The sequence below is a fragment of the Aureobasidium pullulans genome, assembly GCF_000721785.1.
Source record: "Aureobasidium pullulans EXF-150 unplaced genomic scaffold scaffold_25, whole genome shotgun sequence".
NCBI classification, from domain to species: Eukaryota; Fungi; Ascomycota; class Dothideomycetes; order Dothideales; family Saccotheciaceae; genus Aureobasidium; species Aureobasidium pullulans.
In genome coordinates this window covers 224831-246942 of record NW_021941045.1, presented here as the reverse complement: position 1 = coordinate 246942, position 22112 = coordinate 224831, and the positions used below count along the sequence as shown (strand labels likewise).

Genomic DNA, 22112 nt, shown 5'->3' with positions numbered 1-22112 from the left:
GAACGTTCAGACAGTTCCTACCTCGAGCAACTCACGCATGTGGTAATCTGCGTGCAGGTCATGCCCCGACACGCTGTTTCCTGCAGGTTTAGATCGAGTCCAGATGCAGGCTTGTTCTGCAGATCGATGTGCATCGTGGTTGAATCTCACCGATGCAGACATGGTCGCGATCTCTGACGTTGTCCGCACGGTTGTCTCAGATATGCGCCACCAGGGTATTGTGGCGCGATACCTCGTGTGCGACCTGTCAACCACGTGAAATGCTTGACTTTATCAATGCTAGTCATGTTCAGTGAGGACTGTAGTCTCTGATATTGAGGACGCGATGGTGATATCTGATAACATTGGGAAAGAATTGAAGAGAGAAAGCAACGAAGAAAAGATACCTCTTGCGCTGTGTGACATGACATCATACTTGAGTTTGTTGACAGCAGCACCGGAAAATGGTATGCGTCCAGTAACGTGTATGGCTGTTTCATTGTCCACATGTGATTGATATGTACGAAGGTCTGCTTGATCCGTCCATAACATCACTGCTGTCATGCATTTGGGTACGGGAAACTTGTAGGGAAGTCTGATGGTTGTTTGGTAAAAGAACAGTGTAGTTGAAGCTAGAGGTTTTGTCAGATCGCGAAAACGACGTGCTTGGGCGATTGGAGGTCGTTTCCTGGCACGGGAGGCGTAGAAAGACGAGTCGCAACCTCTTAGGCTTTCAAAGATACCCTTGTCAGGATAGTGCTCTCGTGTTCGGGTTGATATGGAGGTTCCAACTCTCAGCCAGGGTGATGCGATTGACAAAAGGTCTTGGTCGCAGAAAGCGACGCCAAGCAGCTCGTGACGTCGCTGTTCTGCATCAGGGAAAATATTGTTCGAACGCGCAAAGAGTCTCATTATTAGTACATCGCCAACTGGACAGAATATGCAAGCACTGTCTTTCGGACGGGCGCCTGTGCCGTCACCTGCAGTCTTGAGGTTCTTGAGGATCCAGGCCGAATGCTTACCATTTCTCGCATCTCATTCGCAAGTTCGACGAAACCATCACCATGCGCAGGACACCGTTCGATTACGCCCTTTAACAAGCACCGAACGTCGAGTCTCTTTGACATCAGCAGAAAAGCAGACGTCGGCGCTCAAGCATCGCGACTTCTGGAACAGTGCAGTCAAGTCAAGATGGCAGAAGCCGTGGCAGGCTCGACAGAAGAAGACGGCCCCGTTACAACCAAACGACCTCCCGCCTCTGCCTAGATTACTCGATGATGCAGGAGCTGCAAGTCTGGGACGTATCGTCAAGCCGACAAACGAGCTGAGAATGCGATGTACCGAGTTCGACGGTGAAGGCAAAGTCACTCTTGTCAATGGCGCATTCAAGAAGAGCGAGCTTATAGCCAAGGTATCATCTTACAACTTCCATGACCCAATACTCTGTCTGACAACACAATTCGATAGTGTGGCCTCCTACCTCGTGACCTCCGAAAGATCGATTCTGCCTCGTTGCCGCACATTCTCGTCCGCCCTTCGGCCATCCTCATAAAGATTCTGCACATAAGCTGCCTCATCAATCACAACCGTGTCTTGGTATTTGATGCTTACGGAACCACCGACTCGCATACCCAGTCCATCTTCATGTACGATCTGGAAGGCAAACTTCAGCTACGAGAAGGTCGCTCGGCTGGCTCATTGCCCTACGAGTTCCGCGCACTCGAAGCTGTCCTGATAAGCGTGACTTCTGCCCTTGAAGGAGAGTTTGAAGGCGTTCGCGAACCCGTCGTTCAAGTTTTGAGAGAGTTGGAAGAGGATATCGACCGCAACAAGCTGCGTCATCTGCTGATTTACTCAAAGAAGCTGGGTACTTTCGAGCAAAAGGCGCGCTTAGTCCGTGATGCTATCGATGACCTCCTGGAAGCGGACGATGATCTGTCGGACATGTACCTCACAGAGAAGGCGAACGGTGTAACACGCGAGGAGGACGACCATACCGAAGTCGAGATGTTGCTTGAATCTTACCACAAGGTTTGCGACGAAATCGTTCAGGCGAGTAGCAATTTGGTCAGCAACATTCGCAACACGGAAGAAATGTGAGTTTCAAACACAACTCAAGTGTCGGCAGGGACTGACAATTACAACAGCGTCAAAGCCATTCTCGATGCCAACCGTAATTCTCTCATGCTTTTGGATCTGCAATTCACAATTTTGGCACTTGGTATTGGTGTGGGTACCTTCTTCGCCGGTCTCTACGGCATGAACTTGAAGAACTTCATCGAAGAGACCGACTTTGGATTCCCACTGGTCAGTATATCCTGCGGCTTCTTCTGCATGGTCGCCATTGTCTGGGGTCTCAGGAAGCTTCGCAAGGTGCAGAGACTGAGCATGTGGGGCGAAAGCGGCAGCCTCTCACCAGAAAACCACGGCCGACGTGGTCGAGGCAGCTGGAGAGAAGTTGATCCTCAGAATCAACTGTCTGGCGAGAACAGAGTTGACCGCACAGTCCGTTGGAAGCAGGACCAGCGGATGAACAAGATGCAGGAGGGATCCAACGAGGCACTGTAAATCTACGAAAGGCGGTGGAAGCTGATTTGACATTTGTACTACTAACCATCTGGCATTGAGATATCCTATACAGCATAGCGAGGCGTTCTTGGGGAACTGTATATTCCACGGCCAGGCATATATCGCCTCTCAATCTTGCATCACGAAAAGTGGTGTTTCATTTCTCTGCAAGTTTGCTGTACTTTTTGAGCGAAGATGTGCATGTATAAGGAGAAAGAAGGAAGTAGGCAAACTAGGAAGGTGGGATGGTCACCTCGGTCAGGCGTCGGACGGTGATTGGCCGGGAGCGGGGGGGATTTTGGGTTCCTGCGTCACAGGTGCAACAGGCGGAAGGTGGGAAAAACGATCGACTTCTGCAGGCACAAGCTGCTAGCATCAACTCGCGTGCGTCTTTGAAGATTGTTTGGCACCCATTCCCTGCAATCCATATCTCCCAGTCTCACGTTCCACGAACCGATAGCCTTGCGCGATCTCGGCGCACAAGGCCTCAGTCCACCACTACCCTCTACCGGCGCCTTCGATGGCACCGCCCTCTTCTGCCGACAAACCTGCGCTTCTGCAGAGGCAGTCTTCGACACTGCACTATCAGACTTTCCCAACCTCGCCGCCTACGTCGCGCGGAAAACCTCCAACTTCACCAAACCCCTCGTCGTCCAACATCCACGCGGATGCCCAGTCCGGATCGCAAGAGGAAACCCACAATGAGACACCGCTTCCCAAGGGCCAATTGGCTATTCTCGCTGTCATTGCTCTCGCCGAGCAGACTGCCCTGAACTCAATATCGCCCTACCTGCCTGCCATGGCTTCTACGTTCCCTGAGGTGAAAGATGGCCAGGTCGGCCTATACGTGGGTCTCATTGCCTCCAGTTTTGCCCTGGCACAATTCGCTACAAACTTCTTCTGGGGCTGGCTGAGCGACAGGATTGGCAGAAAACCTGTTGTTCTTATGGGAACTTTGTTGACTGCTTTCTGCTTCGTCATCTTCGGCTTCAGTCGGACTTTGTGGCAGGCCATCTTTGCTCAAACTCTCATGGGTTTGGTCAATGGAAACCAGGGTGTCATAAGTACTTGCCTAGGCGAGATCACCGACCGCAGTAACCAAAGTAGAGCTTTCACTTACCTTCCGGTCGTGTACGGCATTGGTGGTATCACTGGCCCTCTTGTTGGTGGCTTGTTGGTCTTCGAGACGATACCTTGGAGCGGCAAGCCCAACCCATACCCCTACCTGGCTCCCAATGTCCTTAGCGCTGGTGTCTTGATTATCGATCTCGTCCTCACCATGATCTTCCTTGAAGAATCTTTGGAAGAGGCCAAGGACTTACCCCCTCTCAAGAGACGAGTCTCGAACCTCTTTGCTTGGCTCTGGCAGTTTACGGGTAATTCTACCAAGCCCTCGTACGTCAGACGCCGTGCGAACCACGAAAGCTCACACGCCAATTCTCGAAACGACGGTACCGAAGAAGACACAACCGACGACGAGAGCGATGCTGAATCTACCCACCTCTTGGGGTCTGGTAACCACGAGACTCTCAGCAGATCTGACGTCTTCAACCGCGACACCATCCTTCTCCTCATCACTTTCCTTATCTTCCAGTTGTCGAATATCTCTTACAACTCGCTCTACCCCATCTTCGCACAGGCTGTTCCTCCTACCGGTCGTGGTCTGTCACCCGAAGAGATTGGTCTTTCATTAGGTTTTGCTGGACTTGTCACCATTGTATTCCAAGTCGGCATCTTTGGCAAACTACGTGAGAAGGTCGGAAACAAGACGACCTACAGAGTGGGATTGTTTGGCTTCGTCATTGCCTTCCTTCTTATGCCTTGGGTAGGCTACAAGGATGGTAAGAACGGATCTGGATCTGCTACCACAGCTGGCAAAGTGTGGCTTTGGGTCGAGCTTGGAGCGGTGCTCATCATTAAGACTGTGGCAGCAGTCGGAGGTCTCACTAGCGCCCTGCTCTTGGTAAGAGGAGCTCTCTCTTTAGGTTGGTACAATAATGCTAACTATGCGGACAGATCACCAACTCAGCGCCCAACCACTCTGTGCTGGGCACGCTCAACGGGCTTGCTCAAACACTCTCAGCTGCTGGACGTGCTGCCGGACCGTTCATCTCTGGATCGCTTTTCACTGCAGCTACACATGTACAACCCAAGGGTGAAGCTCTCGCTTTTGGCATCTTTGGTGGCATCAGTCTCCTTGGATTTGCTCTGAGTCTTGGCATTCGATCGTCAAGTCTCGAGGCCGAAGGCTGGGACGAGAGTGACGAAGACGATGATGCTACGTCTGATGAAGAAGAAGTATAGACAAGGGACGCAAAGTGTGTAAAAAGTTGATTTTCAGCGAAGGCGTTTTTGGGCGGTGTCATGTCATTCCTATTGGTCAAGGCGATAGCTGCTGCATATATGTGGATCGTGAATAAAATGTAATATAAGATCAGAGTCATGATACTTGTAATGAAGCGAATGCGTGACTGTAATTGTCTCAGTTTCCGCAGCAATAACCTGGTTGTCTGGATGCTGAAATGAAGAGGTAGAAGTAGTCGAGAAAAAGACGGAAAATCAGACGACCAAGGAGGGGTATGGTGAAGGATCTGATTAGATTTCAGCAATCTGTTGAGATAAGGCAGGCAGAGCCGGAGGCCCGAACATCGGCGCGACTTATGGACCCGCATGTAACCTGCGATTGGGGACTTTCTTGTCTTTTGCAAAGCGAGCTACTGTAGTTTTCCTTCTATACTCATTGGGTTGCTGCATGTTGGACAGCGTGTGATTTCTAAACCCTCGACGACATTCCCCAAACCCGTACATCGCTTGCAAGACTGCAGCAATGTTGGCTCGTCCTTGTATGCGCGCCCTCGGCCGGGGCAGAGTAGGCCGTGTGCCCACCTCAGCGGCAGCAGCATGCAGAGCAGCTGTCCGTCCGGCTCTGGCCAGCGGCTATGCCTCTGTATCAAAGGGCACTCGCCATGAAGAGACGTCGGCTCGCTCGGCCGTCATCAACGTGCTCCAGAACCTCGGATCCAAGCGTGAGTAATACGTGCTACTCGACATGATTGCATGGGCAGAGACTGACGCAGTTGCGAACCGTCAGGCGAGGTGCAGCAATACCTCTCGCAGTTCCAGTCGGTTTCGTCGCAAAAGTTCGCCGTTATCAAGGTTGGCGGTGCCATCTTGACCGATTACATCGATGTCCTCTGCAGCTCGCTGCGCAACCTCAACCAGATGGGCCTGTTCCCCGTCATCATCCACGGAGCCGGCCCCCAGATGAACAAGCTTCTCGGAGAAGCTGGAATCGAGCCTCAGTACAGCGAGGGAATCCGTATCACCGATGGACCTACACTGGGCGTCGCGCGCAAGTTGTTCCTCGAGGAGAACCTGAAGCTCGTCGAGGCTCTTGAGTCATGGGGTGTTCGTGCTCGTCCCATCACCTCTGGTGTCCTCATGGCCGACTACAAGGACAAGGACACATGGAAGTTCGTCGGTGAGGTCAACAAGGTCAACACCGACCCCATCAACGCCGCCATTGCCGACAACTACATCCCCGTCCTTACCTGCATGGCCGAGAACAACGAGGGCCAGCTCCTCAACGTCAACGCCGATAAGGCCGCTGCTGAGCTGGCCAAGGCACTCGTGCCTCTGAAGATTGTCTACCTCTCCGAGAAGGGTGGTCTGCACAACAAGGACACCGGCAAGCTTATCGAGGCCATCAATCTTGATGAGGAGTACGACCGCTACATGAACATGCCCTGGGTCATCCACGGCACTCGTTCCAAGATTAGAGACATCAAGGACCTCCTTGACCACCTCCCTCGCTCTTCCAGTGTGGCTATCATCCACCCCGAGAGTCTTGAGCGCGAGCTGTTCACCCACACCGGTGCCGGAACCCTTATCCGCCGTGGTACCAAGCTCCACAAGGCTGCTTCGCTGGCCGAGTTCCCTGACATGAACAAGCTCAAGCAGGTTCTTGTTCGCGATCGTGAGGGTCTTGATGCCGAGGCCGTTGTAGACCGCTACCTTGACAGCCTCAAGGGCAAGACTTTCGCCGCTTACTACGACGAAGGCATGGAGGCCCTCGCTGTTGTCCTTCCCCCGGATTCCGCTACTTCTTCCAGCGGTCTGGCCCACCTGGCCACTCTGACCATGACCCGTTCCGCATGGCTCTCCAACATCGCCGACAACGTTTTCCAGCACTTGAAGAACGACTACCCCAAGCTTGCTTGGACCGTCAAGCAGGACGACGAGAACTTGACTTGGTTCTCCGAGAAGGCTGATGGCAGCATTGCCCGCCAGGGTGAGGTCCTCTTCTGGTACGGCATTGAGACCCCTGAGGAGGTCCGTGAGTTGATGGCCGAGTTCATCCAACACGGTAGACAGATGTTCGGTGACAACAACCTCGAGAGCCAGCTCCACCGCGCCGCATCTGGCGCCCTTAGAATCAAGGATGTTGCCCAGAGACTGCAGCAGCACAGAGAGTCCCTTGGACAACAGACCAGATCCTTCTCGACCAGCTCTTTCTCCTCGCGCAACATGCAGCGTGTTCGCAGCACCTTTGGCGTCCCCTCCAGACGTGGTTACGCCACCACCACTAACCCTAACCCTCCTCTTGGTATCAAGAACCAGGACAAGGACTATCCCTCCAAGGTCGCTCTTATCGGTGCCCGTGGCTACACTGGCCAGGCTCTGATTGACCTTCTCAACCGTCACCCCAACATGGATCTCCGTCACGTTTCATCGCGTGAGCTCAAGGGCAAGAAGCTTGCTGGCTACACCAAGCGCGACATCACATACGAGAACCTCTCTCCTGATGATGTTCGCCGCATGGCTGATGCTGGTGAGATTGATTGCTGGGTCATGGCTCTTCCTAACGGTGTCTGTAAGCCTTTCGTTGACGCTATCGAGGCTTCAAGCCACAAGGAGTCTGTCATTGTTGACCTCTCTGCCGACTACCGTTTCGACTCATCATGGACTTACGGTCTGCCCGAGCTCGTCAAGCGTAGCAAGATTGCAGGTGCTACTCGTATCGCCAACCCTGGATGTTACGCTACTGCCGCCCAGCTTGGTATTGCCCCTCTGGTTCCTTACCTCGCAGCAGCTCCTGCCAACCCCACTGTTTTCGGTGTTTCTGGTTACTCAGGTGCAGGCACCAAGCCCAGCCCCAAGAACAACGTCGACAACCTCACCAACAACCTCATTCCTTACAGTTTGACTGACCACATTCACGAGCGCGAGATCAGCGCCCAACTCGGGCGCGAGATTGGGTTCATCCCTCACGTCGCTGTCTGGTTCGCCGGTATCCACCACACCATCTCTATCCCCTTGGCCGACACCATGGCTTCTCGTGATATCCGTCAACTCTACCAAGACCGCTACAACGGCGAGAAGCTCGTCAAGGTCGTCGGTGAAAGCCCTCTGGTCAAGAACATCTCCGGCAAGCACGGAGTCGAGATTGGCGGTTTCGCAGTACACAGCAGCGGTAAGCGCGTTGTCATCAACGCCACCATTGACAACCTCCTCAAGGGTGCTGCCACGCAGTGCTTGCAGAACATGAACCTCGCTCTTGGCTACGCCGAGTACGAGGGCATTCCTCTGTCATAGATGGATAGAGTAGGTCATGGCAGGTGGTTGTATCAATACAAGGCGTTATCTTTTTTGCGTTGGTTCACAGGCACATAGAAGTTGCTGGGTTGAATTGTTTGAGTGGAGGATGCAGATTCGTGATGAGGATTGGCTATCTAGGTTAGATTGCTTGATATGTAGAATGGCATGATTTTCAAATGTACATGTTTTCTCTCTTCTGTCATTTGTGCCTTGAGCAGCTTCACATGCTTGTGGCAGAGCCCCCCGCAAAGAGCTGCGCTGAAGCTAAAAATGGCGTCCGGGGTTTCGGTCAAGAGCAGCCGAGGAGTCGTCCCTTTGAGTCGCATGTCACAGAGCAACTCTGCATCATCTCAACTCGTAAACCCAACCGTACTCTTGCACTTCAAGAGAGTTTCAGGCGGCAGAATCGCAATATTCCGTCATTCCAACAAACACACCGGAAGTCGCGACAGTCCACTAGAGCACTAGTCGCCAGCAACAAACAGAATGTCTTCGGACAAGGAAGCGAAAGTCGACCTTGCGTCTTTTGTATGCGCCAGAATCTGCATTGACATGGCTGAATACTAATCCGATGGTAGACGCAAAGTGTTGTCAACGATTGCCTGTTCACCGTCATCCACGACCTCGTCCTTCAAACCCATCGCCGCGAGAAGCTACTCCTACGGACCGTGGACCCATCAACAGGCTTGCCCATCTGCCCTTCATGTAACCTCCCACGTCTCCTGGATCCTCCGCTAGCGAACGCGAACCCTCTCAAGAAGATCCAATACTGCACACACATTCCTTGGTCAACGCGACCAGGCCACGACATCTATGGCAACCCATTCCCAGTCTCTGGCAGCGACAAGCCACCGACCAAGAAAGAGCGCGAAAGAATGAAGGCGGAATCAAACGCTTCAAAAGAACACGGTACTGCGCCTCCATCACCTACGGCTAGCGAACAACCCAACACTGGTGGTCCTGTGGACAAGAAAGCCGCAAAGGTTGGAGAGAGACTCAAGGGCGGCACATATATTCCCTGGCACACATGTCCATCCTGCAAGCGCAGTCTGCTCATCACACGCTTCGCTCAACATCTAGAAAAATGCTTGGGAATTGGAGGAAGAGGCGCCAGAGCTGCTCGTCTCAACAACGCAAATGGAGCTTCACCACTGGGCAGCAGGGGCGGCACACCAACACCAAACTCTCGCGGATCTAAGAATGGAGATGAAGACGAGGATGAAGACGATATCAAGTCAGGAGGCGTGCGCAAGAAGGTCCTCAAACGCGGCCTCAAAGAAAGCATGAAGAAAGACGTCAAAGGCTCAGGAAAACTTGGAAAGCGACCCGGCAAGTCAGACGCGAAATCAGACAAGAGGGAACGAGACGAACTAGGCGATGACGAAGACAACACACCTCTACGCAAACGCATGAAGCTGCAAAGAGTTGGCAGCACGGCAAGCTTGCAGACTAGTATCGCTGGCGAGGAGAGTGTAGATGGAAGTTTCGTGGACGATAATGATAGTGGCGATGATTAGAGGTCTCGCAGTGTTGATTCTATCTTGAGGGATTACTAGCGGGTGCATGGCTTATTGATACCACTACAGGGGCGTTTTGGGATGGGAAAGCAAAAGGCCATGGGAGAGCATGAGCTTTGTGAGTTACACCAGTTTTATTCTTGTAGTCACTACTTATCGATCGACTATCCTTGATCGATCTTAGAGTGAGAAGGCATGTCAAGCAGTTCTCAATGCCTTCCGCTCTTGAAGCGATCAATAAGACTGACTGCGTTCTTGCCTTGTGATGATCCAAAATGGCAGTTTGATGGGCTGTGGAGACCATGGCGGCTTCCCACTTCCCGTCGCGTCGGCAAAGGCGCGTCCCCCTCACGAAATCCAACAGTCAGGCAGCACTTGCGCATATCAATCCGACGACTCGAAATTATCTGTCGTCGCAAGTCGCAAACATGCCTGGAGTCGTGCCCATGCGAAGGCCGCGCGAAGACGAGGATGAAAGTGATCTGGACGCCTCGTCGCCTTCCTCAGATAAGCGCCCACGTCTGAATGGCAATGGCTCGCAGGTATTGTCGCATACGCTCTGCGACTGAGACCTTCACTTACATGGTCATGCAGGCTCCTCTACTTCCCGCAAGCTACGAAAATGGACAGAATGGCACCGAACCGCTCGTACACTCACCTGGATCTATCGTCAGAGTCGGAATGAAGAACTTTGTCACGTACACGTCGGCCGAATTCCTTCCTGGTCCCAGCTTGAACATGATCATCGGTCCCAACGGCACTGGAAAGAGTACTCTGGTCTGCGCAATCTGTCTCGGCCTTGGAGCCAAACCTGACGTCCTCGGACGAGCCAAGGATCCTTCGGAATTCGTCAAGCATGGCATGAAAGAGGCCGAAATCGAGATCGAACTTGAGCGTGATCCTGCCCGTCACCGCACAAATCCCGTCATTAAGCGTATCATCAAAAGAGACTCGAACAACAAGACCTTCTTCATGATCGATGGCAGGACCAGCACCCAGAAGGCGGTTGCCGAGCTGTGCCGTTCCTTCTCTATCCAGGTCGACAACTTGTGTCAGTTCCTTCCTCAGGACCGTGTCGTCGAGTTCGCCGCCCTGGATCCTATCGAGCTTCTTGTTCAAACTCAAAGAGCCGCTGCTCCAGATTACATGAGTGATTGGCATGATCAGCTAAAGGCCATGCGCAATGACCAGCGCAAACACCAAGCCGATCAAGTCACAATGACCGAAAACCTCAAAAATCTCGAGGGTCGCCAGAACATGCAACGTGGTGATGTTGAGCGCCTGCGTGAACGTGCCGAGCAACAGGAAAAGCTCAAACTTCTCGAAACATACAAACCCTTTCCTCAATACAACCTCGCCAAAGAGCAATACATCGAATCCAAGGATCGTTGGAAGGATGCCAAAAATGAATTCGCTGCGCTTGAGCAACAGTGCGAGCCTGCTTTGGCCGCTGTAAAGGCGAAGGATGAATATGTCAAGGCCATTGATGCAGTTGTCAAGCGTCGCCAACGTCTGGTCACACGCGCACAAGACGACATCAAAGCGAAAGTCAAGAAGCAGAAAAACGTGGCGGAAGCAATCAAAGCTTGTGAAGCCGAGGTCGAAGCTGAGAAGAAAACCGTCAAAACATCAAAACAGGAGCGTGCTCGTCTCGACGGTCTGATTAAGAATCTACAACGTCAACTTGAGAATGAGCCGTCCAATGTGGATGTTGCTGCAATCAACGAACAGATCAGAGACATCACGCGCCAACAACGTGAGAAACTTGATTCTGCCGAGGAGGAGAACAGAAAGCAAGACGATCAAGCCACTCAAGCCAATTCACTTAAACAACGCATAACCGCAGCGGAGAACAACCTCAGACAGCTACGATCCAAAGCCGGCCAGCAAGTCAACAAGCTGACCAACGCCTCTCCGGATACTGCCAAAGCCTGGGACTGGATTCAGAGTCACAGAGATGTCTTCACTGGCAAAGTGTTTGGACCGGCCATCCTCGAATGCTCAGTTAAGGACCAGAAGCATGCTAACCTCGTCGAGTCGGTACTCAACCAAGCAGATATGGTTTGTATTACCATGACTGACAAAGCAGACTTCAACCTGCTCCAGCGCGAACTTCTCGACGGACAAAGATTGTCCGACATCAACTTGCGAATGCTGGACACACCTCTAAGCCAATGGAGAAGGCCATATGCTGAGAACGAACTACGACGACTTGGCTTGAACACCTATATCTTGGACCTCATCGATGGACCTGATGAAATTCTCAGCATGCTTTGCGACAACAGAAATATCCACATGTATGGTGTCGCGTTCCAAGAGTTGAGCACTGAACAATTCGATGGAATGATGAACAGCAACATCACAAACTGGGCAACTCCGACTGAAACCTACAACGTCGTAAAGAGACGAGAGTATGGCGATGCTGGTACATCGACACGCACAGCACGTATCCGACCAGCGCGATTCTTCACTTCTCAACCCGTGGACACACATGCCGAACAGGAATACAAAAACGCCATTGCTGAATTCAACGACGAGCTCCAGCATGTCAAGCGCCAGGCCGACACCCACAGAGCTGCTAGTGGACGTTACGGACACGAACACAAAGATCTCGAAAACCAGAAGAAGGACCTCGAAGACGAAAAGAAGAGAGCTCAAGACGCCAGATCGCAATGGCAGAAGATCCCTGTCAAGATTGCTGGTCACGTTACCAAACGTGACGGGCTGGAAAAACGCCATGCAAGCTACCAGGCTCGTGTACAAGCGATCAAGGAGAAAGCAGACAAACTTGCCCTCGACAGAGCTCAAGACGCCCTGACTCTCGTGTCATCAGTTCAGAGTCTGCAAAAGCTGGAGACAGATTATCTACATGCCAATCTTGCATTGATTGAGGCTGAGTCAGACTGCCAAGTTCTCACAGCACACAACGAGGAAGTACGACGAACACTCGCTCAAAGCGCGAAAGATGTCAAGATCTTGGAGAATGAGAAGGATCAGCTCAAGAGAGTGGCAACTGAGGTTTACAACGTATGTCAGGAGTTGCGCAACAATATGACCGATAGGGAACACGAGCTTTGGCTCGAATACGACCAGCTGAGCCTGGAAGAGCTCGAGGCCGAGATCGACAGCACCAAAGCACGACTCGAGATGGTACATGAGGGCGACCCGCGTGTTCTTCGTGAGTACGAGGATCGTGCTGTCCAAATCGAGCGTGCGAAGCGTAAGCTGGAGAACATTGAAAATGATCTCGTGGAAGTACAACAAAACATCGACGAGATCCGACAAAAATGGGAACCAGAGCTCGACCAGCTCATCGGCCAGATCAGTGATGCGTTTAGCGAAAACTTCGAAAAGATCAACTGTGCCGGTCAAGTCGCGGTGTACAAGGAAGATGACGACTTCAATAAATGGGCCATCCAGATCCAGGTCAAGTTCAGGTATGCAAAAATAACATCTCCCTTTGATAAGAACATCACTAACAGCAACACAACAGAGAAAACGAAGAACTCACCGTCCTCGACTCTCACCGCCAATCCGGCGGCGAACGTGCAGTCTCGACCATTTTCTACCTCATGGCTCTGCAAAGTCTAGCCCGCGCACCCTTCCGCGTCGTCGACGAGATCAACCAAGGAATGGACCCTCGCAACGAACGTATGGTGCATTCACGCATGGTGGATATCGCTTGCTCGGAACACACGTCACAATACTTCCTCATCACGCCCAAGCTTTTGCCGAATCTGGAGTATCACCCTAATATGAAGGTGCATTGTATCGCTTCTGGAGAGTATATGCCTGAAGGCCAGGGAAAGCTCGATTTTGGAGCGTTGGCGCAAAAGGCACTTGCTGTGTATGGTGGACTTTAGGTGTTGGCAGAAGATGGCTAGATGGGTGGAATTCTTTTCTTTTCGTTCTGTTGATGCTTTGAGGAAGGGAGGTTTGCTGTGCCGTGCTGTGTTGTGCTTTGAGGATGGTGTAGATGGATGTAACAGTTGGGAGTATAGCTTCCTGTTGAAGCGGGTCTTTGATACAGGAACAAGAAGTTTAGACACGTGTCTATAATGATGAATCACAAGATAATCAACGATCAAATCTTCATATCTGGGTTCTGTCATTGCCTTTTCGTCTTGCTGTTTGCTCTTTTCCTTTCCTCTGACCAAGCATACCATCAATTGATGATAATCCCCTCCAAGTCAAATCAACCATGTCTTCCTGCCCTTTTTCTACACAAAAGTCCGCTTATTTACTCTATACATATTCACTCATCATCCGACTCTTTGAACAGCCAAGAAGGGTTTGTATATAAAAACTCACATATCCGATAGAGTGATATAATTCACAAACGAATCTTAGAAGAAGAGTCATGGAGTGTGGTGGACCAGAAGTAAAAAAGGAGGCTCGTGTTGTTTGCTCTAAGCCCAGTGCTCAAGAAGGGAACGAAGACGAAACGCAAGTACGGTAATCAGGTCGGTGACCCTCTTTGTTGTTTCTTGAGGTGGATTGGGGGATTGAATAAGGGGGTGTATGAGGATATGAGAGATAGAATAGGGGAGAGGGTATGCGTGGTTCATTGACCCGATATCAACATTTGCCGTCTTCAAGGGGCCAAGTTTACCGTATGCTAGAAAAAGCTAAGTATGCCACATCTCCATCGATTGCAAGAAAAAAAAAAAAAAAAAAGCACGCACGCAACAAAGCAAACGAAGGGCCCAAAACGCACAGCAGGTCTGTCAATACATTTGAAAATCATCCCTTGCCTTGCCACGACATCTCCCCCATCCCAGCTAAGGAGGCAAAACGTTGCAGCAGCGCAGCATAACTTACAAGCTTGCACTTTTTTTTTGTTGCAGAATGATGTCCAAGGAAAAAGCACGACGGGTCTTGAATTAGGGGGGTTTCCGCGCGACTTGGTCATTTCCTTCCTTCACCTCGCCTTTGTACTTGTTGTGCGGACGAATTTTGAGGCAGGCCCGACTTCTGAGCTCGAGTGATTCGTGCAATACTTATTCCTCCGGGCTCAATAGTAAAAGCAAGGGCATGGAGGCGCTCTGGCTCATGTAGTTCACGTGGTGCAATGTTTTGTTCGAATAATCCTCATGCAAGCGGAGGCAGAGATGACAAGAGAAGAATTGTGGAACGAGGAATTTGATTTGGTTCTGATGCTCATTGATGGGGAGAGAAATGATGCAAAAAAGGATGTAAAGAGATATGGATATACGCATGCGCTGTCAGCACTTGAGCAGCGCGGGAAAGGGGAGTATGATGCTAGAAAAAGAGCAAAGAGGAAACGCCGAGAGAGATGCAAGAGGTTGTTCCACCTGTTTTGCGCCAAAGCCGAATGCCGGAAAAGATGCCAGAAGTCAAGCAGATCGTAGACCAGAAGAAGGAGAACAATCATGCCCTCAACCAAGTCTGGAAATACTCACAATTCTTCGCATTGACGGGACCGCCATCCTCACATAGGTTGAATACAGGACACCTGCCACAAGGCGCCTGACTCAAGCCATTACCCTCCTCATCCTCGACCGCATCTCCCGCCGCTCTTCCCTGCGAAATATTCTTCATGGCTTCTGTAGGTCCATACACACCTTTACAAGTCCTGTATCCATTTCCAATTCTTTCGATACGTTCGTCAAAGATGAGCACGTCCAACAGATTTTGAAGATCAGATTCGGCGAGGTTGCCGCCTTCCTTTAGGAAATTGGCTTCGATGATGAAGTGGTGGATTGCAGAGAGGGTTGGGTAGTGGCGCCATCCTGCTGGATAGGAGATTTGTGTTTCGTAGCCGCCTGATCTTCTTGACTTTGGGTGTGCGCCTTCGATATCTCCGGCATCATTTCTCTTTCTCTTTTTTGTGGTGCCGTCTGCGGAGATGCTGTTGGTTTCCGGAGTGGGTTCGCGCTTGATGTAGACGGTCTTCCAACTGTTTTGGGCGATAAAGTGGATTACGGCTTCGGCGGTGATGGCGATGAGCTCCACATCCAGTTCTCCGTCGCTGAACCAAGGTCCGCCTGTGACATCTTCGTTTGGCGAGAGGTGGTGTAGCATGTAGATTTTCTGAGCGGGGTTTTTGATGGACTTTACGGGTTTGACGAGCTTCTTGCTCTCGAGAGTCTTCATGGCTTTGGTGACGGTGGTTTGGTGGATGTTGGTGCGTTGTTTGATCGTCTTTGTCCAGGTGCCGTTGGTGCCGCTGTTTTCGATTTGGTTGTAGACCATGCGTTCGTCGTCGTTGAGGGTTACAATCCTGTTTGCCATCTGTCAGCATCGCATTCCTCCTTGTTGTGTCTCGGTCGGCATGGGAGTACACACTTTGCGGCATCATCCTTCTTGCGCAAAGCATAGCAAATCTTTCCATCCATCTGCATCAACCGCACCAATTGCGCATCCATCAAGCCCTGCAGCAGTTCCAGCAGGGCTTGTGCGGTATCCACGACACCCATCTTGAGCAATTCATCCTGGCCGAAGATTTTGGCGCGTCCTTCCGGGGAGTTGAGGGCGGCGTTGGTGCAGCGTTCGTACAGCTCCGAGCTGTCTTCTTCCAGTTTTGCCGCCATTGTTCGGGAATATGTTGTGACGAGAAAGAGAGGCACGGGAGTTGTGGTAGTTGTAGTCGAAGTGGGAAGGTGGGATGAGCATGTGAAACTTTGTGAGTCTTTCTGTAACTTTTGGTCGGCTTCTATTTACGGAAGCTCCGACGCCGATCTCTTCTCTTGGTACATGGACCCACCCTGTCTGAACCTCATCGCCCTCGATATCTCATCGCAATGCACAAGTCTGTACATCTACCCGTGTTGAGCTGTTCGATCTTGCTAGATTCAGATTGATCCATGTTAGTCTTGTCTAATTGTAGAATTTGTGATCAGTCCTTCCCAATCCCGTGAGACTTCTGATAGCAATCTTCACATGACAATCTATTTTGGCATTGGGTAAGAAACCACTTCAGCATAGCATAGTTCAGTCACTCACGCAGTAGTTTTGTTGAACAAGGGAAAGACTGTTATTACACTTTTCTATAGATATGCACTTCATCCGCAGCCGAGTCAGAACGTCTCAGCGCTTGCATACTATTAATCCTACTCTGACAATTATTAACGAGAGATGTTTTCGAGAAGCACCTCTCATCACCGTCAAAAGCTCCTGACGAATCCATGCTGATCTCTTCTGTGCCCATCTGGTCCTTGCTGTCCAGGTTGTTGGCCTTGAGGTGGTCCTTGTTGCTGTTGCTGAGATGGTGGAGGTTGCTGCTGTTGAATCGGAGGTAGGTTTTGGTTTGGGTGGTGCACCGGTTGATGCCAGACTAGGCCACCAGGACCTTGAATACCGGGTAGTGCAAAGCCAGGGCCCCAGTGTTGAGGCACGTGTTGAGGCATCTGCTGAGGTGGGCCGGGAGGAGGCAGAACACCTGTGGGTGGGTAAGGTCCCGTGTAGCCACCGAATTGCTGCTGTTGCGGCGGTGGCTGATGTTGTTGGTGAGGATGCTGATGTTGCTGATGAGTTTGCTGTTGTGCAGCAATCAATCCGCCGTGTTGAGACATGTACCGCGCATGCGCTTCTGCAGCACGATGACGTTCAGCTGCTTGTGCTTCTTGTTCGCGCGCCTTGTCTTCTGCTTCCTTGGCTTTGCGGCGAGCCCACCATTCCACCATACTCTTCGATCGCTTTTCGCTTCTGGGAACTTTACGCTTCGGGTCGACGGCCGGTGCTCCTGCTTGTGCTGGTCCCGCAGGTGTCGTGTCGGCAGATCCAGGCGTGAGGCTGGTCTCTGCACTGCCAGGTACATCTGAATTAGGTCCTCCAAAACTCGGTGTACCAGCGCCCTGAGATTTCGGTGCACGGGGGCCTTTAGGAATGCCGGCGTCTGATCTCTTGTGATGGTTCTTGCTGCCCTTTGGCCGTCCCTTCTTTTTGCCACTAGCTGTGAGCGACGGACCGTCCTCGCTCTGTGGGTCAATTTGAGACTCATCAGCGAGCCCAGGCGTGGTAGTCCCGGTCGCAGGCATTTGCTCATATACAGGACTGTTCTCGCGGGTGTCTGGCGGCACGCTGCCCGCATCTGAGCCAGAAAGCTCATCTTCAGATGCAGATACTGAGACTGCAGCACTCTCTTCACGCAGCTCTTGAAGACGCTTGCTGATCAGACCGCCTCTTCCACCACCGCGACCTCCTCTTCCGCCTCTGCCTCCACGACCACCTCGGCCGCCGCGTCCACGACCGGTCGTTTTGCCTCTCTTAGATACAGGCTCGGCCTCTGGTGTCTCACTCATCGCCTCTGCTCCTCGCTTTCTTCCCATAGCTTGCTCGGTCGAAACAACACCGTCATACTTGGCAACCGGTTTCCTAGCCCGTCTGCCAGTGACAATCTCTTCAGGAATAACAGTCGCAGCTGCTGCGGAAGCTTCCTTGTTGGCCTGACCTCGAGGTTGACGAGTACGTAGTTCCCTGCCAGAAGCGTCTCTAACCACTTTCTGGGCGATAGGATCTTGCATGCCGACCTTCTTCGCATCAAATACGTAGTCGTAAAGATCTGCTTCCTTTTGATCTTCGTATGTCATGTAGTCGATGGGGTTTCGCTGTCCAGTGGCAGCTTTGCGAGGGATGGCAGCATGTGGCGCAGTGATCTTTTCAAGTTCTAGATATTCGTCTTGCCATGCTCGGAGTGCGGCGGCGGTATTTGCGGCTAGAACATACAAGTTGTCCGTAGAGCGTTGACCGGGCAGAAACTTGATCAGAGGATTGATGAAGACATCTGCTTGTGTCATTGGCGCGTAGATTTTGTTGTAGAGTGCTTGAGCTTCATCGTCTGGTAGATTGGGATCCTCAAATATCTCATCTGTGAAGGGTGACGGTAGGTCAGTGTCGCTTACGACATCATCTTCTGCTGCTAGAAGAGCAAGCTCAGGCGAAGGCTCACGGGATGGCTGTCGTGATGTTGATTGGGCACCACCTCGTCGTCGTCGTTTCACAGTGCCCCCTCGTTTCGACAGATTGATACCACGCGGCAAAGGTTGAAAGTTGTTTGACACATGATCATCGTCATCGGCGTCGTCGTCCTTGTCGATTTCGTCGTTATCAGATGCTGTGTCTCCATTACCATTAAAGGATATCGTTGGACGAAGACTTTTGGATGAAGCAATCTCCTGTGATTCGTTCAGGTAATCCACAAAAGAATCAGGGGCGTCAGATTTATTCTTGGTCTGACCATTCTGACTTGAAGCCAGGCCGGTGAAGAAGATATTTTCGTGGGCGCTTTCGCGTCGGGCTCTCCTTGCAGCACGGCGATCATTCGGACTTTGAGGTTTGTTGAAGCTTCGTGCTTGCTCTTCGGCTTCATAGGTTTCGAGAGTTTCTTGGTCAATGCCGGAGATAATGAAGGTGTGGTCATTGAGCCACCTCAGAGACACGGGATCTGTTTCGGCATAGTTTGGGGCCTTGGGCATAGTTGAATCCATCTTGTCGGGAGAGGATATGTTGTTTGAGCGGGTAGAGCGAGTTAGAGAGGGACTGATTTGGGGTAGTTGGGGTTTGCTGTGAGTCCTCGTTCGCATCGTATTTCAAAATGATTGACTGCCAATGCCGATGTCGAGACTATTGTTGTGGCAAGCCAGGACCAACCAAGGCCGAAGGAGCTTGTTCAAAACACTAAAACCGCGAAGGAAATGATAGGAAAGCAATCAAAGGTTACCCAAGCCTCGATGGACTCGAGTGATAGAAATGAGGCCAAGTTTGAATGATGTAGTGAAGAAAGCAAAGGAGAATAACGTTTAAGCGAGCAAAATTGCCGCGCGGAGGTTGAACAAGGGCCGGCAGTAAGCGAGTTGGCAAGTAGAAGGCAGAGAATTGTACAGAGTGTAGAGGATGTCTTTGAGACGCGATCAACGAGGAGTGCAAGTGATTTGATGGAGTATATCTTGAATGATAGTCTTTTTCGAGTGTGTGGATTGATTTCCGGACTCGTAGTCCCAAGGCTGGGTCCACACGGCTTGACAGCAGCCAATGACAGACGACGGCGGCTAACGACGGGCGCTAGCCGAGTCTAAGCTAGCGCCTTTCCCCACGATTCGACCTTCATTCAGGGAACAATCCAGAGGCAGCACGAGCTTCATCTACACAAGACTTTGTCCACCACAATCACATACAATCAACAATGTCGAAGAAATTGACAGACGAGGAGCTCCTTGCCCAGTTCGAGGATATCCCCTCAGCCGACGCCACAGCTCCTTCTTCAGGAAAAGCAGGAGCAGGAACAGTCGAAGATGACGACCCGTTAGCAGAGCTCACTGCCCTGGCAGCTGCGCGTCCTGTTTCGCGCCCACAGACACCGCGTCTCTCTAGCTCTACCGCCTCGGGAACAAAATCGAAGCCCGAGCACACTCCTCAGAGCTCAGGTCCTCCCAGTGGACGCACCAGCGAAGACCGATCCAAGGCCCGCAAGAGCACCGAAAGCGCCCGCAGCTACCACCAGGGCCAGACTCCCAACGACCAGCCTCAACAACAGGAAGAGAAGCAGCAAGAGCAAAAAGCCCAAGCTGGCGGTTGGGGCTTCGGCGGATGGGGAGCAAGCGTCTTCAGCGCTGCCAGTGCTGCCGTCAAGCAGGCCGAGGCAGCAGTCAAGGAGGTGCGCGGCAATCCGGAAGTGCTCAAGTATGCTGAGCAGCTGCGTCACAATGTCAATGTCGAGAGCTTGAAAGCCTACGGAGGTAATGTGCGTAACATGGCTCTGCCCACCTTCACCTCTCTGCTCGAGACAATTGCTCCTCCGATCGCCCAGCACGAGCGCCTCATCATCCACACCACACACGACTTGCAAGCATACCCTTCTCTCGACCCTATCATCTATGAGGTCTTTTCGCGCGTCATGCAACAAGTCGAAGGAGGTGATCTCCTTGTCATCCAGCGTGGCTCGGAATCTCGTCAACGCGGCCGCAGCTCCTCCGAGTTGGCCTACCGCGGCAATATCCTGGGTACAGGCAGTGGCGCATGGACCGATGGACCTTGGTGGCGTGAGCAGTCAACACAACGTAGCCTTGGTGCAGTCAAGGGCTTGACCGAAGGCACCAAGTTATGTCGAGCCAACGCCGAGGCCTATGCCACAGACTTCTTCTCTGCTCGCGGTGGCGTTGAAGAAGTCGCAAAGCAGGCGACCCAGACTCTGTCTGAATCCAACCCTACTCGCAGCTCAGACATCTTCCTCGCCATCCAGCCTTTGACACAATCTGCTGCAAAGGAGTTGTTCGCCGCAGCTCCCAAGCCCGACGAACCCAAGAGCGACGTCGTTGAGCCTGATGCCGAAGAAGAAACTGCTTTGTTCGCCATCTACCTCCACGATCCTATTCACTCTCTTTCATTCAGCTCTCTCTCGCAATCATTCCCAGCACAATGGACCCAATGGCTAGACGCTTCATCACCCGACCCTGAGAACCCTGAGACTTTGCCTGAAAGCATCCGCGACATTGTCGAGTCTGGTGGCATCGACCCTCGCGAGTGGGTGTCTGAGTGGATCCAGGAGACTTTGACACTTTCCATTGGTGTTGTGGCTCAACGATATGTCGCGAAGAGAATGGGTGTTGGTGAGGGTGGTATTGGAAAGGGAAAGGCTAGACAAAGAGCAGAGGAGACCGATGCTGCTGGTGAAGCTGCCAGAGCTATCTAGATTCATTACTTACCCGCTCTTTTCACGTTTGCATGAAGGCGTTAGGTTTGAAAGGCATCTGTTAACTACAAGACAGCATTGGTAATGACATTTCATCTTTTACATCCGTGACTTCGCACCGAGTACTCAAAAAGTCCATAGCATAGTCGTCAAGGGACACAGTACCTTGTTAAAGTGTCAGACGTGTCCCACACATCTAGGCGTCTTCTAGACAGGGAAGTGGAAGTACAAGAGGCCGTGTATCACGACAGAACAATTCGCCTCCTCGCTAGACACATCACACTCACCATCCTCGGCTGATATCACAAGCCCTGCAGAAGGCGAGATACACATCTGATATCGTCCCATGCCGCCAAGTCCGCCAGCCAAGACGACTCGCGAGACTCAGCCCCCTGTAGCCAATTTGTGATAAGCAGGTCAAGCAAACCCAGACCAAGCGATCCTCAGCAAATGTCTCTGCTCCTTCCTCAAACGTCTACATCCTCGACCATCACGCAAAAGCAGCCAAGACGGCAAAATATGCATTGAGAAAGCTACGTCCCATGTACAGTGGATGCTTGCCTAGAAATCGCTATCGTGGAATAGGGAGGTAAGAGGGGAAATGTAGTAGGTGGAGTCTTGTGGACAGGGGAAGAATAGTAGAGACATTTGATCACCTTCTGGATGAGGTGTGGTTGCCCAGATGACCTTGCGTGAAGTTCAATGCAGGAAGTTCTTGGCTTTCTTCGGCGGGAGCGATGCGGCGAAGTCTTGGGAGTTCTTGCGTGCGTAGAGTTGATATGGCTTGAGACCAGTGACCT

The 22112-nt window shown here is 51.8% G+C and overlaps 9 protein-coding genes across 9 annotated transcripts; 7 read left to right on the top strand and 2 right to left on the bottom strand.

Moving 5' to 3' along the window:
- Window positions 1-919: 919 nt before the first annotated feature.
- M438DRAFT_377532 (cora-domain-containing protein) lies at window positions 920-2547 on the top strand (the record flags this gene model as incomplete). The annotated part of the gene is made up of 3 exons (XM_029908743.1): window positions 920-1390; window positions 1447-2075; window positions 2127-2547. The coding sequence occupies 3 exons, from the start codon at window positions 920-922 to the stop codon at window positions 2545-2547; spliced, it is 1521 nt and encodes a 506-aa protein (XP_029756611.1).
- A 362-nt stretch (window positions 2548-2909) lies between these two features.
- On the top strand, window positions 2910-4909 carry M438DRAFT_348900 (MFS general substrate transporter). The gene is made up of 2 exons (XM_029906258.1): window positions 2910-4510; window positions 4564-4909. The coding sequence occupies exons 1-2, from the start codon at window positions 3068-3070 to the stop codon at window positions 4849-4851; spliced, it is 1731 nt and encodes a 576-aa protein (XP_029756610.1). The 5' UTR covers window positions 2910-3067; the 3' UTR covers window positions 4852-4909.
- Window positions 4910-5253: 344 nt separating this feature from the next.
- On the top strand, window positions 5254-8275 carry M438DRAFT_368689 (protein arg-6, mitochondrial precursor). The gene is made up of 2 exons (XM_029908061.1): window positions 5254-5573; window positions 5639-8275. Exons 1-2 carry the CDS (start codon window positions 5375-5377, stop codon window positions 8140-8142), a joined length of 2703 nt encoding a protein of 900 aa, XP_029756609.1. The 5' UTR covers window positions 5254-5374; the 3' UTR covers window positions 8143-8275.
- Window positions 8276-8482: 207 nt separating this feature from the next.
- M438DRAFT_408779 (uncharacterized protein) lies at window positions 8483-9983 on the top strand. Its single transcript, XM_029909974.1, has 2 exons — window positions 8483-8673; window positions 8724-9983. The coding sequence occupies exons 1-2, from the start codon at window positions 8632-8634 to the stop codon at window positions 9660-9662; spliced, it is 981 nt and encodes a 326-aa protein (XP_029756608.1). The 5' UTR covers window positions 8483-8631; the 3' UTR covers window positions 9663-9983.
- A 53-nt stretch (window positions 9984-10036) lies between these two features.
- On the top strand, window positions 10037-13659 carry M438DRAFT_304424 (structural maintenance of chromosomes 5 smc5). The gene is made up of 3 exons (XM_029902188.1): window positions 10037-10204; window positions 10257-13099; window positions 13156-13659. Exons 1-3 carry the CDS (start codon window positions 10091-10093, stop codon window positions 13523-13525), a joined length of 3327 nt encoding a protein of 1108 aa, XP_029756607.1. The 5' UTR covers window positions 10037-10090; the 3' UTR covers window positions 13526-13659.
- M438DRAFT_111732 (uncharacterized protein) lies at window positions 13623-14027 on the top strand. Its single transcript, XM_029898702.1, has one exon. The coding sequence runs from the start codon at window positions 13721-13723 to the stop codon at window positions 13982-13984; it is 264 nt and encodes an 87-aa protein (XP_029756606.1). The 5' UTR covers window positions 13623-13720; the 3' UTR covers window positions 13985-14027.
- A 763-nt stretch (window positions 14028-14790) lies between these two features.
- M438DRAFT_368686 (RNA polymerase Rpc34) lies at window positions 14791-16280 on the bottom strand. Its single transcript, XM_029908060.1, has 2 exons — window positions 15972-16280; window positions 14791-15906 (listed from the first exon to the last, which is right to left on the bottom strand). Exons 1-2 carry the CDS (start codon window positions 16214-16216, stop codon window positions 15054-15056), a joined length of 1098 nt encoding a protein of 365 aa, XP_029756605.1. The 5' UTR covers window positions 16217-16280; the 3' UTR covers window positions 14791-15053.
- Window positions 16281-16789: 509 nt separating this feature from the next.
- On the bottom strand, window positions 16790-19099 carry M438DRAFT_358866 (uncharacterized protein; the record flags this gene model as incomplete). The annotated part of the gene is made up of 1 exon (XM_029907299.1): window positions 16790-19099. One exon carries the CDS (start codon window positions 19097-19099, stop codon window positions 16790-16792), a length of 2310 nt encoding a protein of 769 aa, XP_029756604.1.
- A 459-nt stretch (window positions 19100-19558) lies between these two features.
- Window positions 19559-21312, top strand: M438DRAFT_377525 (uncharacterized protein; the record flags this gene model as incomplete). Its single annotated transcript, XM_029908742.1, has 2 exons — window positions 19559-19591; window positions 19750-21312. The coding sequence occupies 2 exons, from the start codon at window positions 19559-19561 to the stop codon at window positions 21310-21312; spliced, it is 1596 nt and encodes a 531-aa protein (XP_029756603.1).
- Between the last annotated feature and the right edge of the window lie 800 nt (window positions 21313-22112).

Bases quoted from the DNA above. Each gene is read 5' to 3' on its own strand.
- M438DRAFT_348900 (XM_029906258.1), top strand. From the start codon at position 3,068: ATGGCACCGCCCTCTTCTGCCGACAAACCTGCGCTTCTGCAGAGGCAG. The intron at 4,511-4,563 runs GTAAGAGGAGCT...CTATGCGGACAG, and splicing joins TCACTAGCGCCCTGCTCTTG to ATCACCAACTCAGCGCCCAA.
- M438DRAFT_368689 (XM_029908061.1), top strand. From the start codon at position 5,375: ATGTTGGCTCGTCCTTGTATGCGCGCCCTCGGCCGGGGCAGAGTAGGC. The intron at 5,574-5,638 runs GTGAGTAATACG...GCGAACCGTCAG, and splicing joins CCAGAACCTCGGATCCAAGC to GCGAGGTGCAGCAATACCTC.
- M438DRAFT_408779 (XM_029909974.1), top strand. From the start codon at position 8,632: ATGTCTTCGGACAAGGAAGCGAAAGTCGACCTTGCGTCTTTT. The intron at 8,674-8,723 runs GTATGCGCCAGA...ATCCGATGGTAG, and splicing joins AAGTCGACCTTGCGTCTTTT to ACGCAAAGTGTTGTCAACGA.
- M438DRAFT_304424 (XM_029902188.1), top strand. From the start codon at position 10,091: ATGCCTGGAGTCGTGCCCATGCGAAGGCCGCGCGAAGACGAGGATGAA. The intron at 10,205-10,256 runs GTATTGTCGCAT...ATGGTCATGCAG, and splicing joins TGAATGGCAATGGCTCGCAG to GCTCCTCTACTTCCCGCAAG. The intron at 13,100-13,155 runs GTATGCAAAAAT...GCAACACAACAG, and splicing joins CAGATCCAGGTCAAGTTCAG to AGAAAACGAAGAACTCACCG.
- M438DRAFT_111732 (XM_029898702.1), top strand. From the start codon at position 13,721: ATGATGAATCACAAGATAATCAACGATCAAATCTTCATATCTGGGTTC.
- M438DRAFT_368686 (XM_029908060.1), bottom strand. From the start codon at position 16,216: ATGGCGGCAAAACTGGAAGAAGACAGCTCGGAGCTGTACGAACGCTGC. The intron at 15,907-15,971 runs GTGTGTACTCCC...GATGGCAAACAG, and splicing joins AAGAAGGATGATGCCGCAAA to GATTGTAACCCTCAACGACG.